Here is a 21,155-nt window from a genome sequence, read left to right on the forward strand (position 1 = left end):
TTGAAAATCAGTCAAAGAGACACAGTAAGAAATGTCCTTCTTCCATTTCAATACTAAGTTAGGGAAGTCAATTCATATAAGGAACCTTTACCTGTGGATACAATGAAATAATCATAGAATCGTTTAGGTTGGAAGAGACCTTTAAGATCATTGAGTCGAACCATTAACCTAGCACTGCCAAATCCACCACTAAACCACGTCCCTGAACACCACATCTACACATCTTTTAAATACCTCCAGGGATGGGGACTCAATTACTTCCCTGAGCAGCCTGTTCCAAGGCTTGACAACCCTTTCTGTAAAGAAATTTTTCCCAATACCCAATCCAAAACTCCCCTGGTGCAGCTTGAGGCCATTTCCTCTCATCCGATCACCTGTTACTTGGGAGAAGAGACTGACACCCACCTCACTACAATCTCCTTTCAGGTAGTTGTGGACAGCAGTAAGGACTCCCCAAGCCTCCTTTTCTCCAGGCTAAACAACCCCAGTTCCCTCAGCCACTCCTCATAAGGCCTGTGCTCCAGACCCTTCACCAGCTTCGTTGCCCGCCTCTGAACACGCTCCAGCACCTCAATGTCCTTCTTGTAGTGAGGGGCCCAAAACTGCACACAGTATTCCAGGTGCGGCCTCACCAGTGCCGAGTACAGGGGGACGATCACCTCCCTGCTCCTGCTGGCCACACTATTCCTGATACAAGCCAGGATGCTGTTGGCCTTCTTGGCCACCTGCGCACACTGCTGGCTCATATTCAGCCAGCTGTCGACCAGAACCTCCAGGTCCTTTTCCGCCAGGCAGCTTTCCAACCACTCTTCCCCAAGCTTGTAGTGTTGCATGGGGTTGTTGTGACCCAAGTGCAGGACCTGGCACTTGGCCTTGCTTGAACCTCATAATACTGGCCTCAGCCCATTGATCCAACCTGTCCAGATCCCTCTGTAGGGCCATCCTACCCTCAAGCAGATCAACACTCCCACCCAACTTGGTGTTATCTGCAAACTTACTGAGAGTGCACTTGATCACCTCGTCCAGATCATTGGTAAAGATATTAAACAGAATGGGCCCCACTACTAAACTGTGGGAAACACCACTTATGACCGGCCACCAGCTGGCTTTAACTCCATTCACCACCACTCTTTGGGCCCAGCCATCCAGCCAGTTTTTTAGCCAGCAAAGAGTACACCCATGCAAGCCATGAGCAGCCAGTTCTTCCAGGAGAATGCTGTGGGAAACAGTGTCAAAGGCTTTACTAAAGTCTAGACAGACAACATCCACAGCCTTTCCCTCATCCACCAAGTGGGTTACCTTGTCATAGAAGGAGATCAGGTTAGTCAAGCAGGACCTGCCTTTCATAAACCCATGCTGGCTGGGCCTGATCACCTGCTTGTCCTGTACATGACATGTGATGACACTCAAGATGATCTGCTCCATAAGCTTCCCTGGCATCGAGGTCAGACTGACAGGCCTGTAGTTCCCCAGATCCTCCTTCTGGTCCATCTTGTAGGTGGGCATCTCATTTGCTAACTTTCAGTCAGCTGGGACCTCCCTGGGGAGCCCAGACTGCTGACAAATGATTGGAAGTGGCTTGGTGAGCACTTCCACCAGCTCCCTCAGTACCCTTGGGTGGATCCCATCCAACCCCATAGACTTATGTGTGTCTAAGTGGTGTAGCAGGTTGCTAACCATTTCCCCTTGGACTATGGAGGCTTCATTCTGCTCCCCGTCCCTGGCTCCCAGCTCAGGGGGCTGGGTACCTGGAGAACAACTGGTCTTACTCTTAAAGACTGAGGCAAAGAAGGCATTAAGTACCTCAGCCTTTTCCTCATCCTTTCTCACTGTATTTCCTCCTGTATCCAATATAGGATGGAGATTTTCCTTAGCCGCCTTCTGTTGCTAATGTATTTATAGAAACATTTTTATTGTCTTTTTGGCAGTAGCCCGATTAAGTTCTAGTTGGGCTTTGACCTTTTTCATTTTCTCCCTGCATAACCTCATGACATCCTTGTAGTCCTCCCGAGTTGCCTGCCCCTTCTTCCAAAGGTTATAACCTCTCCTTTTTTTCCTGAGTCTCAGCCAAAGCTCTCTGTTCTGCCAGGCTGGTCTTCTTCCCCACCGGTTCCTCTTTCGGCACATGGGGACAGCCTGCTCCTGCGCCTTTAAGATTTCCTTCTTGAAGAATATCCAGCCTTCCTGGACTCCTTTGCCCTTCAGGACTGCCTCCTAAGCAACTCTGTCAACCAGGCTCCTAAACAGGACAAAGTCTGCCCTCCAGAAGTCCAAGGTAGCAGTTCTGCTGACCCCCCTCCTTATTCCTCCAAGAATCAAGAACTCTATAATTTCGTGATCACTACGCCCAAGATAGCCTCCAACCATCATACCACCCACAAGTCCTTCTCTATTTGCAAGCAGCAGGTCCAGCAGGGCACCTTCCCTAGTTGGCTCACTCACCAACTGTGTCAGGAAGTTATCTTCCACACGCTCCAGGAACTTCATAGACTGTTTCCTCTCCACTGTATTGTATTTCAGCAGACATCTAGTAAGTTGAAGTCCCCCATGAGAACAAGGGCTTGTGATTGTGAAACTTCTCCCAGCTGCTTACAGAATATTTCGTCTGCCTCCTCATCCTGGTTGGGTAGTCTACATCCCCCCTTCTAAGTTATTATGACCCCAAAACCCTTCCTTTGAGCATGTGTCTACAAATATCTGTACAAATATCTAATCACTTAGGCAAGACACTTCTTCACAACTACAGGAACTATTCCTCTAAAGACATCTGACCTAATTTTGCAAACCTCCCCCCCACCAAACCAAAAACAACCCAGCACATATATAATACAGTGCCAGAAGCAAAAAAAAAAAAAAAAAAAAGCAAATATATTTGTGTCCTGGTTTCAGCTGGGACAAAGTTAATTTTCTTCCTAGTTGCTGACATAGTGTTGTGGTTTGGATTTAGGATGAGAAGAATGTTGATAACACACTGATGGTTTAGTTGTTGCTAAGTAGTGCTTACACTAGTCAAGGACTTTTTTCAGCTTCCCATGCTTTGCCAGGTGCACAAGAAACTGGGAGGGGGCACAGCCAAGATAGTTGATCCAAACTGACTAAAGGGATATTCCATATCATATGACATCATGGTCAGTATAGAAACTGGGCGGAGTTGGATGGGGAGCAGCGATCGCTGCTCGGGGACTGGGCACTGGTCAGCAGGTGGTAAATGGTTGTATAATTTGTTTTTCCTGGGTTTCGTTTTTCTCTCTCTTGTTGTTCTCCTTTTCATTACATTTTTTTTTTTTTTCAATTACAAAACTTTTCTTATCTCAGCCCATGAGTTTTCTTACTTTTGCTCTTCTGATTCTCTCTCCCATCCCTCTGTGGAGAGGAAGGTGAGTGAGCGGCTGTGTGGTGCTTGGTTGCTGACTGGGGCTAAAGCATAACAATTTGCTTCATTTAGACTGAATCTATATTTAAAACTGGCTAACAAGGATTTGAAAGAGATGGTGGTGGTTTGGGGGTTTTTTGCATCTGGATTAATATATGGATATATTTATGCATATGTATATAGTGCATTATTATCGTAATATGAATGAATGTACCTTCTAAATCTTTTCAGATTTTCTGACCCATACTCTTTTTACAGTTACACAAGCATTTGTGATAAGGCTTTTGTGTACCCCATATATAAATATGCATTGCAGCACTAAAGCTTATCTATGGTTTCATGATCTTAATTTTCCTACTAACCACCCATCTCTCCCTTCCTATCTGCTAATACTTAGATAACAGAAAATGACAGAGTATGCATGGACCAGAGAAGTTAGTGGTGATGAGTATTGGCATCTTCAGGGTATTGCTCTCTTGTAAATGAATTCTGACATTGCAACTAGTAACAATATTTGTTGGAAATACAAGGATTGGCCTATAAGATATGCAGGAGAGATGGAGAAAATCTGCTCTATAAGATGATATTGTCACTTCACATTCTCAGTCTCTACTATAAATTGCTTTCTGTTTAGTTTCAGAATAGTCACAGAGAAATTTTAATGTCTTTACCATAAGCAATCTGGTAAGCTACTATATTTAATTGGTCTTTATTGTCACAGAATTTAAGTTTTCTTAAATGTTTTCTAACCACTGAAAGCAACACAGGACTTGACTTGAAAGGGCAATCCTCCAAAAAAATCAAGGGGGTGCCAATCATGTTTTCAGTTTTATTCAAGATAAAAGACACGTGATACTTTCCCAATAAGCAGTGAGAATACCATACATTTGAAAACTTTGGTGTTAGAAACTTGCTGTGCATCAGTGTCGTGGTTTAGCCCCAGCCAGCAACTAAGCACCACGCAGCCGCTCGCTCACTCCCCCTACCCTGGTGGGATGGGGGAGAGATTTGGAGGAGTAAGAGTGAGAAACACTCCTGGGTTGAGATAAGAACAGTTTAATAATTGAAATAAAGTAAAATAGTAATGATAATAATAACAATATAATAATGATAATAATAACAATATACAAAGCAAGTGATGCACAATGCAATTGCTCACCACCCACCGACCGATACCCAGACAGTTCCCGAGCAGCGATCGCTGCTCCCCGGGCTACCCCCCCAGTTTCTATACTGAGCATGACATCATATGGTATGGAATAGCCCTTTGGTCAGTTTGGATCAACTGTTCTGGCTGTGCCCCCTCCCAGTTTCTTGTGCACCTGGCAGAGCATGGGAAGCTGACAAGTCCTTGACTAGCATAAGCAGTACTCAGCAACAACTGAAAACATCAGTGTGTTATCAACATTCTTCTCCTACTAAATCCAAAACACATCACTATGCTTGCTACTAGGAAGAAAATTAACTCTATCCCAGCCAAAACCAGGACAGTCAGTTTAATTGTTAACAGTGGAAATGCATGAAACTCTGAATATGTCATTTGTACTCTGTAAGGCCAACAGAGCAGGAGGATCACAGCTGAGCTCCACTATAATCAGGGAACTGATTGTTTATACCAGCTGAGCAACGTAAAACAGGAATATAAAAAATAAAACTAGTTCATATTTGTAAACACACTGGGAAATGCCAAAGGTTACTATGTAGTTAGGCAAATGAAATATCAAATTTTTGAATCTTTTAATTAATTTAAAATAAATCTTTAGGAAACATGCAGAAATACCATTTGCAGCATGAATTCATAGCAAAGCCTGATCCACTTATAATATTATCAGTCTTCCAATGGAAATAACTGAAAACTTTCCTATTCCCGAAATACATTAATTCCTAAATTGCAACTTTAAATTAAGAACATGCTACTTAGAGCAACAAAATGAGAGCTCATGACAACATTTCAATTGTGATATTTTTCTGCAATATGCTGTATGAGATTATCTCATATATATATAAATTAATACCTATCTTTTTCAGTAAAATGTAGTTTCCATGCCTTCTGTGTTATTAACACCTGATACTGTCTGTATTTATATTTATCCTTCAGATGGTCACAAACCACAAACTCCATTCCCCCTCCCAACATTTACAAACACTTCCTGAGTGTAAGAAGAAAATGATTTGTCTCATTAAGCAACAACGGGTACTTTAATTTTAATTAAACTGTTTAAGATTATAATTTTGTCAAATAAGAATGATTCATACAGGAAGATCAATCCCAACAGCATGTAGGCTGATTGGTTGGAAGATTTATCATGTCAGCAAACAAACAGTTGAAGGTCTACATTTTAAATCTGAACTTCTTGTTGTACATTTTTGAGTGATTGTCTGAAATTTTTGACCAACTTATTTCCTTCTTTCTCCCCAAAAGGAAAAGCAGTTCACAAAGGCATGAGCATTTAAAAGATTATTTTCCACTATATTTTTTCTTTAAATCAAATCCCCCAAAAGTTGCAAGGGGGAAGGTAATTACTGTAACTGTAGAGTATGAACAAAAAACCCCAAACCAAACATACTAAAGGAACAATAGATGAGCATTTCATCATAATATATAAAATCTGAAAAAAGCTATCTGTATTAGTACCTTGCTCTCGCCACAATATGTTTGCAACTGCAGCATGTAAGAAAGAGAAAGAACAGAAAACACAAATGAACAAGAAAAAAACCATGAAATGATATATCATTTCTGAAATAATTATGATGATTTAATCTCTGATTCACTAAAATACCTCTACGGGTAAATCAATGGAAACAGTGAATTAACAATAAGATTAAATAAAGTTCTCTATGTCATGTGACAAAACTGTGATTAGCAACCATAGTTATTAGGGTTAGCGTAAACCCTATCATCCCCTGTTATACCACCTCCACCCCAAGTTAACTCCAGTAGTCTTTATCAATAGTTTCATAATCCATTACAAAAAGCACATGGAATTTGCATACACATAAATTATGTATATTTATTACAGGTGATGTAATTTTCATCTTTTCCTTTAAGCATTGGACTTTGAAGATGTTTATTTCAGGACATAGTTATGAGAGAAACATGCAAAACCAAAATGCATACAAGATATTCTGTATTGCTGTAACACAGCCATGCTACTAAAGTTGTCATGCTGTATAATTTTTGTCATTATCTTTGGAAGACCAAGATGGGAAACTATAAGATGGCATGGTAACCAACTAAGTGTTTAAGTTGCTTTTTTCATGAAAAGATAAGTTGTATTTGGCTATCCTGTTAACAATTGGATTTTAGACGTTTGAGATCAACCAAAACTAATTATCCTAATATTGTTCTTTCTGCCTGGGGAGAATAAAAAGAAAGCTAATACAATTTTGCAAATTTTAAATATTGAGAGCTCAGCATGCCATGGAATAAATTGTTTAAAGCATCATCACTGAAAATGAAAATGTTTTGTAAAGTAATGATCTTAAGAAATAGAGAAAAAATTAAAGGAAAGGAATACAACACAGACAACACACATATGTCACACAGACACGTTGAAATTGTGGCATTCATTGAAACACAATGTTGCAAAAGCTAAAAACATTAAAGTGTTTTTAAAAAAGTTAGGAAAAAGTAATGGAAGACACATTATTAAAAATTATGTTGGTACACAAAAGTCCCTCAACTGCTGACTACTCAATGTTGAGAGTAGAAACAGGAACAACTATCACTCCAGAAAAGTCCCGGATACTACAATTTTCCCAAGCATCTTTTACTGGGCACTGCTGAGGACAGGAACAAGATGGGCTTTTTGCCTCGTGCAGTGAAACATTTCTCTCATTCTTGTGCTCTGACAAAATTTACAGAGGTCCAAATACGTAGAAGGGTCCTTGGAAAAAGTGTCAATCTACTTTCTGACAAGTTCATGATTCAGAGGCTTACGATAACAGAACTACTAGGCTTTTGTTTTTTCTCTCCATCTCCTCTACTATTTTTTGTCTCCTGATTTTTTTTCACAAATTTTCTCAACAGAGCTACCTCATTATATGACCTTAGACACAGTATTTAAACAGTGTCATTCAGTTATCCCTTGATAAAACAAAGGTGATGATTACTTTTTACCTTCACTGCTTTGCAGTGTACAAATAAGAGATCCCCACATAAATAGAAAGTAGCAGTAATACTGTTGAAGTGGTACTGAATACTATAATAAAAAAGTTCCCCTGTCACAACACAGAACATCAGTGCAGCTTTCAACCATGGTCAGTCTGTGTTTTACTATCTTTAAACCAGCTTAATTCTCTGGACTATTATGTGTGCGTTATTTTCAAATATCATTCTTGCCTTTCCTTTAATATTTGAACCGTTAGGGTCCAATAAACTGCCAGAAGCCAAGATTAATGGAGTGTGCCATCTTGTCACTTACTCAGGCTGAGTATTAAATGTTTACATCAGGAGGCAAAATTTCTGTTGAACTACTGCTAATGTCAAAATAGAGTCAACATGTTTTAAATTTATTTCTTAATCATCTGCCTTTATATTTTTTCTTCTGATTTCAGGTTGTTACTTTCAGAAGAGACTAGCTTTGAAGGAATTTTTGACTACATTGGCTGCGTATGTGTCCTACAGACATCCAGCTGCTCTGAATGAAACTTCTTGGTGACTAAATTGCTAACACCAGTATGACTCTTAGATTTATATCCAGTGCTGACAGCACAAAATGGATTTGGTTTACTGTATATTTCAGTGGCAGGCATGAACAGAGTATTTAACATCTGTCTTCTAAATAACGTTTGGCTGCTTATGTTTAAACTATTTGATTATTCTCTGAAACTAGGCCTCTGACTATAAGTTGCCGTCATGAGATAGAATATTAGTTTGATGTTTTATTGACAGCTATTATTTTTTAAATAAAGACCTAATCAGTAGATGACCAGTACTGCAACTACAGAAAGAATGGACTGAAAAGGTTAAGAGATCTTGAGTTATTTTAGTTTAGACAAGAAGGAAAAGGTATTGATTTGTATAAAAAGAACATTTAAGAGAGAACTGTATCCTTATGGCTTTAGAGCTACAGAAAATAATTTTTTTCACTGCAGGATGAAAGCAACTGAAGTCTCCCCAAAGATATTCCATGACCAAAAGGAGAAGAAATTGGGACAATATAGTACTGTACTTCCCATCAACTAAATATGGCATCTGCTTTGCAAGCACTATGCAGCCAAGTCTTTCTGTATAAAAGCTGACAACTTCAAAGAGGGAATGCTAAAGTGCTTATGTTTGTTTCCCTTTGTTGATATGTTATATCGGTCACTTGTACTTTGACAGACAGGACGAGGAAAGAAACAGCCCTGGGATATGCCACAGGTGACTGGTTTCTGGGTGGAATTGGTGGCACTGATCACAACCTTCAGGCCTGGCAGTTCAGCCAGTTTTCAATTCACCCCACTGTCTGTGCATCTAGCCTGTACTTCATCAGTTTGTCTTTGAGGGTGTCATGGGAGACTGTGTCCAAAGCAACAAAGCATTTCTAAGGACAAAATAAACAATACTCCCTCCTCCCCTCATCCACCCTGCTAGTCACCTGATTGCAGAAGGCTGTCAGGTTGACCAGGCATTATTTCTTCTTTGTAAATCCACGCTGACTAGTCCTAAAGATCTTCTTGTCTTTCCTGGTTTTGGGAATGGTTTCCAGGGTTATTTGCTCCATCTCCTTCCCAGGGATCAAGGTAAGGCTGATGGGCCTATCACGTCTTGGATTCTCCTTCTTGCCCTTCTTGAAAAGTGACACTGACTTTCTTCCAGCCTGGAGAAACCTCCCCTGATCACCATGATCCTTCAAAGATTATCAAGAGTGGCCTCGCAACGCCATGGGTCAGCTTGCTCAGCATTTGTGGGTGCATCCTATCCAGACCCTTTCACCTGTGAATGTCCAGTTTGTTTAAATGATGTCTAATCTGACCCTATCCACCATGGGTAAGGCTTCCTTGCCAGAGGAAGACTTCCTTCACAGACTTTCCCACTGGTCTCACCTTCCTGGGGCCAGTTTTGCCAGTAAAGACTGATGTGAAGAAGACCTTCAGTAAATCTTGGCCCCTTCCATGTGCTTTCTCATCAGGTCCCTTGTCCCACTCAGCAGCAGGCCCGTACTTTCCCTAGCCTTCTTTCTGCTCCTGATGTCTCTACAGAAGCCCACCTTTTGCCCTTTATGTCCCTCACCAGATTCAACTCCAAGTCGGTTTTGGAACATCTAACTTTATTCCTGCATACCCAGACAGTGGCTCTATATTCAGATGACAGTTCTGTGTTTGTCTATGACATCTTATATAGCCTTTTTTCTGTAATAAAGCAAATTAATTTCCCCAGGGCAACCTGGGGAAATTTTTCTTTAAAATTAGTTTTCTCTTTACATTGTGAGGAAAGAAACATGTAATATATGTCACTTGAGGTCCTGTAAATTTAGCCATAAAGTTCTATTTTTTATCAGTCTTTTTTCTAGGGGTGACATAGGAAAGAAAATAGAAATTACATTTATTCTGCTGTGTGGAACTACACAACATGAAATGAAATGATTTAAGATGCTAAGTACAGAACACATTAATTTGTGTTAATGCAAAATGATATGAATGGTTCTGAGCTTTGCTCAAAAAAAAAGGGGGATAAAAAGAGTGTTTTAAAAGCCCCACACTTATTAATATTAAGGTGAACAAATCAGTTTGAAGAAAAATGAGACATCATTTAAGAGTACAATATAAAATCGTAAATAACAGCCATCACCTCACCCAATACAGATCAAGAAACCTCACATTTTTTTAATCAGTCCTATAACTTCTATTCAAGAAAGATGTCCAGTCTTGAGATAAAGACTGCAATGCTGGAACTAGTACAACATCTGTAGATAGAAAGTATGCTAAGGAACATATTTTTTACTTTCTTTTTTGGTTAAGCAAAAATTAACATCTTCAGCCACATCCTATACTTAATTCTCACACATTTATAAACTTCAAGATGTAAAAATACATAATTATTGATAGATCTCAGTAACATTTTCTGGGTTTAAGACAGAACACCACCACATTCTCTTGTGCCCTATTTCCTGATTTATAAAAAGAAGGGTATTCAGACAACATACAGTTATTAAATAATATCAGGAGATGTACTGAGAGCCTTGCAGAAGACATTGCATCCAAGGAGTTAGTGACCTTGAGCAGGCTGTGTCTGCTACATTGTGCCTTGTATTTAAGGCTTGAGAAGCCTGTATGTTAGCATGGGAAGCTGCTGCAAGGGTATATGCTGGAATGTCTATAATAATTTGCACTGCACACTGGTGGGTGTTATGACAGAGATAATTGCAGCCTGGCAGAAGATACATGGTTTTGTTTGTTACACAAGATAAAAGCCATGACGGTATAGGAGCGTGGACAGGATCTGTGCAGAGTACCATGGGAAAATCCATCTGGAGTTCATCTTGATGACACGTGAATGAAAGGTGCCCAGCATCTGAAGGGACGTAAGATTTATTTGCTACCTATATTCCTCTTTTTATTCTATCTTATTAAAGCAGCTATTTTATTACACCATTTGTTGCTGGGCCTTTTATGTCGATATCCAAAAAGAACCCTGCATCGTGCCTCTCTCTCCCCCAACCCACCCAGTGCAAAACAGGGGAGAATACATGTTTTCTTGAAAGAGGATTTCTTTCCTTTTTTTTAAGCATACTTACAGCTCCATAAAAATCACTTTTTCATGGTCCTTACACAGCTATTGTATGCTTTTGTGCTCAGACCCAGCCTTTGATTATGAGTAGCTGACATAACATCTGAAAGCCTACTCTTCATCTTTGTTACTCATTTTCTATGTTGGCTGAATGGTAATAGGTTGCACATTTTTCAGTAAACTCTGTCCTTAGTACTTCATGAAATTCTGCATCAGACTGTAACAGCAGTACAGAATCTTATCCGCTTTGGATGGAAACAGCAAGTGCAAAAGTCCATGGTATTTCTGTTACTAAATGAACAAGAGGGTACTAATGTCACTTTCCAAATAAATTATGTATCCTACTCCTTACCACATTGTTGATAAATGTCACTACATTCACTTTTCTGTCTCAACAGCCTATGTCAAACCTTCCAACTATGTCAACTACAGTGTTCTTCCTCCCTTTCTTTTTTCCAAACATTGAAGACATAACCTTTGGAAATAAAGTAAGTGTGTGTGTGTGTGTGTGTATATATATATATTTGTAAGATGGATATTCAGTGAGTTTGGAGATTAAATGTAGCTATTCTGCTTCCTTTTGGCAATATAATTAGATGTTCACATTATCAGTAATCAGCACTCAATACTATATATATCGAGAGAAAAACAAGATCAGGGCAATAAGATTCAGAAAAGAAACTCATTCTTTAAGTACAATACTTCATTTTCTTACAGAAATAGTTTTCCCTCTTCTATCACATGCTTCAGTGGTCATTATCCAAGAAAATGCTGAATAAACTTTAAAATCTATTAACTTTTTTTTGTAATTAAAAACTGTCGTTCTTTTGTACCTATTTTATGTATTTGTGGTTAAATAATCTGAAATACTCCTTTCTTTTCTCCTGGCATTACATATCATGAAAGCTAAATAAAATTATTTCATAAAATGTTATTTTGTTGCACTGGTACTCATAAGCAAAATAGACATCAATTAAAACCTTAACATCTGAAAAATTTCCTAGCTTTCTGCATTAAGAGAACAAAGCAGTTTAAAATGGCTTTTAAAAGAGGGGAAAAAAAATGGGAAGACATCTTTTCTGCATTATATATTATTCCAATAAACCGGGGGGGGGGGGGGGGAATCCACTGATATCTTCTGAAATGCAAATAATAATTGTTCATTAATATAGAACTACTGTTGTTAGTTCCATGTTTTGTCTCATCAAAATGGAAACTTTGTATTTAAAATTCTGTAAATATTTTACTTGACTTTGTATCAGAATGTAACAGCTGATAAATAAAAATCCACAATTTCATATCAGCTCATTGTGCTAGACTACCTACCATCAGATAGGAAACCACTGTCCCTTTCCAAGCTTTCAATCCCATAAGGGCAAGAGGTCATAAGTAGATGGAATAGAAAACAGGGCAATAAGGAAAATGTAATAAGATCATATGGCAAAAGTGTGGAATTCAACATTATTTTTCAGAATTGTCCCACCATCATCTGCTGTACTTTTAATTACATAAAAAAGTAATTTCAAGATGTTTGAAGGGATGCTGTCTGCTTACTACACTGACAGCCACCACCATTGGCAACAGTTCTGGTTAATCTTATACACATCATAAAAAGAATGTAATTATTATCCTACTCTTTTTTTCATATCTCTAATGTATAAACACATGCCTTTATGTTACAGAGTAAATCTATACCACCATTAGTATCTGGTTGCTGAGCCACACAAGTTTTTAATTATTATTTTTATTTTAAAAATGATAGTGCTAAAAGTGAATATGAGGTTAAGGTGATTCACTTTTTGCTCAACGTCCACTGTCAAGCAGAATGAAAACATGTATGCACATATCTGCTTTTAATTTTATTCTTATTTGATAAGAAATTCAGATTTGTTGGGTTTATATACAAATCTAAATATATATAAACCTTTATTTGTGAAGCAAACTCTTTTTTTCCCAAAGTTATCTATTGCTAGTTTCAACTATTTTTAAAGTAATTATGTCAATACAAATTCTATCAAAACTCCATTCTGTTCTTATGTGACATGCACTTTAATTTTGTTTCAGGTTAGGTTAATACAATAACCAAATATCTATTTTTATGAATATTAAACTATTATTTATCAGTTAAAAGGCACAAGTGACACTTTACATTTTGGTTAAATATGACCATGTTAACTTATTGTTCTTTAATTTATTTTCTATAAATCTTTATAATGAATCATGCTGAAGTCCTTTACCATAGCATATTAACTCAATTCAGTCTACACTGATAGGAAGTAAAAATGGTTCATGAGCTGAATTCCTACCCTATACTTGGAAGTTTGAAATAAAGTCTTTGCCTCTGATGCTGTCAACAAATATAAACTTGTTTAGCTATGCCATAAAATAAAATGCCAGCATAAATTATCTCTGAGGAAATTAGGTAAATAGGTACCATTCAGTATCAGATGTGACAGGAAGATTCTATTAAAGTTGCATAAAGCATTTCAGAGAGAATTTAGGCCATAAATCACAGTCAAAAGGCTTTTAGTCTCATTCCAAGTTCTAGATAGTGGAGATGCCTGGTTGCTTATGATGGCCATAAACTTGTCAAGTCAGTAGCATTCAGTTCACATAACCTCTTGTTACATGACAGGACTATGACACTACATAAAAAAAAGCACAGTTAGAAACAGATCTACTTAATGCCATGGAACAGGTATATTATTTTTTTTAAATTTAGCCCCAAGACACAGTGCATGAGGCAGATCATTTTTATCCTGCTTTGTGTGTTTAGGTGAAAAAAATCTGTAGGAGAAGTTGATTTGCAGTATATGACAATGTCATAGTGGGTGAAATGAGTAACACAAGAGTCTGTGATTGATGACCAGGAGTAGAAGCTACTAAATATTAAAATATCATCAAGTACTGTAAAATTGGTCTTGAGAATGCCTTAATAGCATTACTTGATAACTTTCTATCATGACAGTTGTCTCTTCAATGTGCATGCATATGTCGCAATAAAATCTAGAGAAATACTTAAGAAGCCACATTAATCAGTGGCAAACTAAGCTGCATTTTATCAAATGAAGTTTTGGAAAACATTAAGAGAAATTAAAATGTTGTAAAAAACCAGAAAATAAAATAAACATCAACAAACCCACAAAACTCTTTAGTTTTAAAGGGAACAGCACATGTTTTCATGATCTATGACTCTAGTTTGATAAGATTATGCTAAGTTGAAACTGAGAGGAAACCAAAGGAGAACTGATGTACCTATCAGAGTCATTGAGAAAAAAAAAAAAAAAAAAAGTTATTTTACTTCAAAATATTTTACTAATAGTCAAGATAAGAATTTTAAGTATCTGAAATCCCCTCTGAAAATGTTCCCTCATCTTTGATAATCACTATTTTTATTTTCCTTTCTGTACTGTCAGATTTTCTTCTTTAGATCTGCAGATTACACTGATACACTCTATTCCAGTATATCAATTAAATATTCTCACACTAGTATAATTTTTTCTTCCTATCTTTTTTTAAGCTCACAAAATGGTTTATTTATACTCTTTAGCTATGCATTATATTTCATAATCAGCTAACATTACTTTGACTAAGAATTGAAATTTGGACCAACTCCATTGGTCCTAATACTCCATGAAAATAACCTTAAAAAAAAAAAAAATCCACAGATGAAAGTTGCCATTTCTTCCTCCTCTATTTCTGATTATTATTGTATTTTGTATCAATAAAAAAGGCAGTAACATCTTGCCCACTCCACCTTTCTCATAAATATATTGTCAAGATACACTGTCAAATTATCTTTGTTCTATATTTAAATTCTTCCACTTCCACACAGAGTTTCAACAAGAGCAAGCTGATGATTTTGGTTTGCCTTATGGCTTCTAGGAGCTGGGTTAATCCAAATCTGTGTTTGTGACTGTCAAATGTAGTCATCAACGTAAATCTGCAGTGGAGCTGTCAATTTGTGTGCTCATGCTTTAAATGCTGCTAAATCCAGTAGTATGGAGGAGAAAACTATCAGTTAACAAAAGATTTGAGAGTTCTTTATATTGCATGTGCAGGTACTGTAAGCTAGAAAATGAAAAAGCCACCTTTATCAGTTACTGCAGAGATGCTGGAGTGCTAGAATGAAGATCCTGTTTACAAAAAGAGAGAAACACCAGTCCTTAAGAAAAGTAGCCGCCTTAGTTACAATTAACATTCTATTTTTGTGCTAACAGAAGAATTTCCGGCAGCTTGATATTCCTTTACACCAGTGCAGCAGCAAAGGCCCTGGAAATCATCACAAATGACTGCTAAAGGTAGAACAAAAGCATCACGATACCAGAGCTAGTCAAGGTTTAAATTGTACTGATATCAACCAGATTTTTTTAAATGTTCCATTGACAATATTCTTCTATAAATATTTTTGTCCTGTATTTGTACAGAAGGAGGATAAGAACTGAAAACAGAAGGCTGATCAAATACTTTCTACCTTACAAAAGATCAAAAAAGGGGGTAAATGATGTGTAGTCAAGACAAACATTTAAAATAACCAGGTCCAAATGTAGTACATAAAAACACTTGCTAAAAGTTGTTGCGGATGTTTGGTCTGGTGCTATTAGTTTTGAATAAATTTGAGAATATACCATAAAGTTCAAAAGAAGTACCACTGCACATGCCTCTAGAAGTTCTCCCACTCCCTGAAACTTTAATATCTCAAGTAGCTAGGCTAGGGTCTAACTAATAATTCAGTAGTTAGACTGGGGTATATGTCCCAGGCAAAAGAATAAACAGCACTTACACATTAAATTTAAAAAATTACACTTGAATTACAAACTGCCAAACTGATTAATCTGAAAAAGTAGGTTTCATTGTTAAATCATTAGTAAAAGGTGAAGACAACAGTGCCAGAATGTTTCCAGAGCAATGGGTAGTGAGTCTTGTCTTAACCATTTTCATCAACGATCTGTGAACAAACATAAAATAATTTCCTAAGAAGTCTGTGAATTACCTGTTATGATAGATAACAGAATTTCAAAAAGTTGTTTGAATTGCGTTGTCAAGTACATCTCTAAAATAAATTACAATTTGATATAGTCAAAGGCAAATGTAGACATCTATGGAAAAGTAATGCAGACTATGTCTACATTGAGGGGCTGAGACAGGTGGAAAGGAGCAAGATTTGGAAAGTGAGGCCTGATAGGATATAGGCCATGTGGTAGCTAAACATATAAACATAAACATAAACTTCCACTGCTGATACTAGGGGAAAAAAGTAACAAGTGATCAGTGGATTCAGAAGCAAAGTATTACCAAATATGTATTTCTCTCTCCAGAACATTAAAGAAACAAAGAATACATTTGCTTCTTCAAAGAAAGCAGTACCAAAATGAATTACAATCCTCAAGGCAAAAAGGCTGAGTCCTACAGTAACTGTCTTATTACGAGAGACTTTTATTTAGTGTGTGTGAGAGAAAGTAATCAATATTTAATGATTGTACATTCACAGGGCAAGAATTCTTAAGAGGTCAATCTATTGGAAAAAAAAATGAGAATCAAAGGAGGACGCTGAAGGAAAAACTGACTTTAAAATGGAAACTAAGCATTATTCTATATTAGTGAAACTCAGTAAAGCAAAATAGCAAGAGAAATGGAGGATTCCTCAACTCTTTGTGTCTCTAACTCAGGTGATGCATTTCTGGGAGGATATACTTCAGGCAAACAAAGCATTAGATCTGTATTCAGGCACAAGAGGTTGCAATTTAATGTCTTGTGAAACGGAGAAGATAGATTAGAGTTAGATTAAATAGTTCTATCATGCTTAAATCTATGAATCCATGAAATATCTGCTCTGAAACATCAAACTACATTGGAATGAAACTAAAACCAGATTTTAAACTGCTATTTGTATTACAGATGTGATTATGCCAGAGACTGCTTCCAACACAGCTGAGTTGTCTCAGGTATTATTAGAGGAGCACGACAGTAGGGAGACTCTACAGTCTTCAATGATATTTAGACCCGGTCGTTAATCCCCAGAATGTTTTTACCAGTCACCACAGGGGTTATCCAGCTATCACCCAGACCAGCTATCTCATTCTCAATGGCTTTAACTGCAAACTTGAGGGAAAATGAAATTAACAGCACAAAAAGAGTTTCCGGTCTCTAAAGAATTAAAAAAGCACAGTTCTTGCATTCAGAAATATTTTACATGCTACTGTTGTAGGAGTAGGATGTACAGACCTATTCACTGTATATGCTGCATGGCTTTTGTTGACTATCAAAGTCATGATACTTTAAAATTAATGTTCTGAAAGGGTATATAATGAGCCAATAAAGAAGGCACAAGAAATACAGAAGTGATTAGAATTTTTGTTTTCTTTATGAATCTAAAATTCTAATAAATACAGGAAAGATTAATATCTAGTGGGAAAAACAAAACAATTGTTTTACATTTGTATAAAATGTCATAATGATCATAAGTAGTTTCCAGTTACAGTAGAGCATTTTCATGAAACATTTACTTTCAGTTTAAGGCCAAATTTTCTCAGATTAAAATATAGCTTTTCCAACAGTGACTACAAATCCTAAAAATTCTCAGGCAAGGGCCCTGCTGGGAAGAAGAACGGAGAACAAAGACCACATTATAAAATGTACGCATACCAGGAAGAAAATTAATGAGAGAATGGGGTTTGTTCAGCCTGGAGAGAGGAAGGCTTTGGGGGGACCTAATAACAACCTTCCAGCACCTACACAGAGGTTCTCAAGAAGACAGTCAGGCTCTTCACAATTGGCTCTGCAGCAACTGGTATAGTTGGAAAAAGCAGACAGGCTTTAACACACACAAGCCCTTCTTCAGGTCTGGTATAGAAGCAGCATACTTGGAATCCTAGAATCGTTTAGGTTGGAAAAGACTTTTAAGATCATCCAGTCCAACCATTAACCTAACATTACCAAGTCCACACTAAACCAATCAAGGGTAGACTAGACTAAACTATGTCCCGAAGTGCCACATCTACCCGCTTTTTGAACACTTCCAGGGATGGTGACTCCACCACCTCTCTGGGCAGCCTGTTCCAATGTTTGACTACCCTTTCTGTGAAGAAATTTTTCCCAATATCCAATCTAAACCTCCCCTGGCGCAGCTTGAGCCCATTTCCTCTTGTCCTATCACTAACTACATGGGAGAAGAGACCAACACCCGCCTCACTACAGCCTCCTTTCAGGTAGTTGTAGAGAGCGATAAGGTCTCCCCTCAGCCTCCTCTTCTCCAGGCTAAACAAATCCAGTTCCCTCAGCCGCTCCTCATAAGGCCTGTGCTCCAGACCCTTCACCAGCCTTGTTGCTCTTCTCTGAACATGCTCCAGCACCTCAATGTCTTTCTTGTAGTGAGGGGCCCAAAACTGGACACCGTATTCAAGGTGCGGCCTCACCAGCGCCAAGTACAGGGGAACAATCACCTCCCTGCTCCTGCTGGCCACACTATTCCTGATACAAGCCAGGATGCTGTTGGCCTTCTTGGCCACCTGGGCACACTGCTGGCTCATGTTCAGCCGGCTGTCTACCAACACCCCCAGGTCCTTTTCCGCCAGGCAGCTTTCCAGCCACTCCTCCCCAAGCCTGTAGCGTTGCATGGGGTTGTTGTGACCTAAGTGCGGGACCCGGCACTTGGCCTTGTTAAACCTCATACAGCTGGCCTCATATCTCAAAGCCTGAAGAAGAATTACTGAGAGTTTAATTAGTAAAACTGCATTTAGACACTTAGATCAGGGAAACCAACTACTTTCTGTCAGAGATGGTCAAAATGATACATGAACAACTAGATAAATAAATGTTATCAAAATTATCTCACAGTGTAGACTCTTTCTACCTACAAACCTTTTTTGACTAATTGTTTTTGCAGATTTTCCTTGATACATTTATACTCCAATATGCTGTCTTACTTAAAAAGGCAAGTTAAATGAACTGTTCCACTTACTAGAACAACAGAAAGTTCAGTCTTCTCAGGTATCTCTCTCATTTGTTTTAATTGGTACTAGAAGTAGTGTTACTCTCCACATGGATTAAAAAGGAGCATCAGTATAAGATGTACACTGTCACCATGTGATCAAAGAAATTTCATGACAAGACATTAAAGTGACTAGATACTCCTGGATGCAACTCCACATCTTATAGAGGATTATTATGTAGCTTTTAAGAGATCATTTTGCCCTTGTGCTTCTACCCCTTCTTCCTCCCATTCTTTCTCCTTCAGTGTTTAAATGTTGTCACTAACCTGTCCTCTTTCACCTGCTGCTGCCTGTGTCCTGCCTTTCTTCCTCACATTACTGGCGTCTTCCATTGTCCCTCTCTCTAGGTCTCTTTCACTTCTTCAACTTACTCAGTCTTATTCCTCCTTACCTACCCTTCCTTGGATGCTACTTGGAGGACCACTCAAGAAGCCAAGAAGAGCCAAGAGCACAAGAGGAAAGTTATCCTCACTTTCACATCCACAAAAGCCCACAAGCAAAGAAAAAGCAGTTACATTGAGAATCTATTCTGGTAGTCCTAAAGTCTGGGTCTGCTGGTGCGAATGGCATCTTCAGTACTCTACCAAACTCCCAAGAAGTGTCCACCCATGATATAAATCACTGATTGCTTGGAGATTTTTACGGTGTCAAACACTGGAGAAATCATTATTTTTGTTGCAATATGTTCTAGTGATAATCTCACTGCATGAACAACAAATATCAAGTTGCAGACTGTGATGTAAAAAGCTTTCAGTAAAATGACTATGACATTTTTAACATGAGTAAACTCATGTTTTCTTCCTAATGTCTGTTTCAGGAGTGGCCACAGTATATTAGCAGAAACATTAAAAATTAAAAGCAACAAAAAAAGCTGTCGTTTGAGACAGAGAGCAATATTTGAATGTTTCAATCTAAATGGTTGACAACAGAGGAATTAAACAGGATCTGATAATAGAAAGCACCAGATGTTTATCACCAGTACTTGTAACAGATGTTTGTATAGGTAATATAAACTAAAATTTTCCATTACAACTTCACAAATCTAGCAAAAAGTGTGCATGTGTTTGGACACAGGTGTTAAAGCATATCAAATTTCAGCTACAGAACGGGTTAACTGGTAAAAAATAATGCTGAAGTTAAGGTACTTCTGAAACTGGAAACTTGAAAATAAACAATGCCCTGGCACCCCTAAATCATACTCTCCATTATATATTTTTATTTTTGCTGCTAGTATCACACTTCCTACAATTCAGTATAGGTTTGTCATTCACTCTATTCCTTTTCTATTTATAATGCAGACACATGCATTAGATGCCTCTTTAACCAATGCTGTGAATTCTGAAACCTTAGCAATCTGATAACATTCTTAGGCACACAGGTGAAGGAAAGCTTCATTTCTTATTTTATAACCTATTTATCCATAATGGAAATGGCTTTAATTTAGGCAGAGGTGCCAGAAAATACAATATTTTCTCTTAGGAGCTGTTTACACTACCCATTCCCAAAGGAATGAGCTAACCATGCCCTTTCTGCTACATATGCTAATTTTTTCTCAAAATACTATGCAGTTTTCCACATAACATATTTGGGATGTGTTAAAAATGAGATTCCACAGATAACTACCAAAAATTTAGCTTGTTATGCAAAGTAGTATTAAAACCCAAAAGCTTTCATAGGCATATAAAAAATGGGTCAGATAAGTACAAAAGTGAACATGTCTTTTGACTATTAAACTTTCTAGGAAATACAACGCATACATTGGTAAAAATGGAAACATTTTCTGTATTATGTGGCTTATAAAATTACTGTCATGCTCAGTGCAGTGCAATTGTAGTTTATATTTTAGACTTCACTATCCTCTCAATAGCCAATCAACTCAATGTTCTGAAATGCTTTTATTTTGCTATGATTTTTACCATATGTAAAACCAGACAAGCCCAGATTAACTGGCAAGCTAGTGAGAATCTGTTCTACTTTCGTTTAAAGCAATATCTTAAGATTTCCAGAAAGGAAAAAAAAAAAAAAAAAAAAAAAAAAGAAGATTGAAAAAAATAAATGACTGCTTTATTGCCTTAAA

General features: G+C 37.7%; 1 protein-coding gene across 3 annotated transcripts in view; it reads right to left on the bottom strand.

The window, feature by feature from the left end:
• The window catches only part of FSTL5 (follistatin like 5), a 303,783-nt gene that overhangs the window by 40,077 nt on the left and 242,551 nt on the right, over positions 1 to 21,155 (bottom strand). For 2 of the 3 annotated variants that reach the window (XM_075709267.1, XM_075709266.1), the window contains exon 10: positions 6,009 to 6,035. The exons of the other annotated variant lie outside the window; for it this stretch is intronic. In XM_075709267.1, the coding sequence (XP_075565382.1) occupies positions 6,009 to 6,035 (27 nt within the window). The remainder of the gene's footprint in view (positions 1 to 6,008; positions 6,036 to 21,155) is intronic. 3 annotated transcript variants of the gene reach the window in all.

Source organism: Pelecanus crispus, chromosome 4 (genome assembly GCF_030463565.1).
Source record: "Pelecanus crispus isolate bPelCri1 chromosome 4, bPelCri1.pri, whole genome shotgun sequence".
Taxonomy (NCBI): Eukaryota; Metazoa; Chordata; class Aves; order Pelecaniformes; family Pelecanidae; genus Pelecanus; species Pelecanus crispus.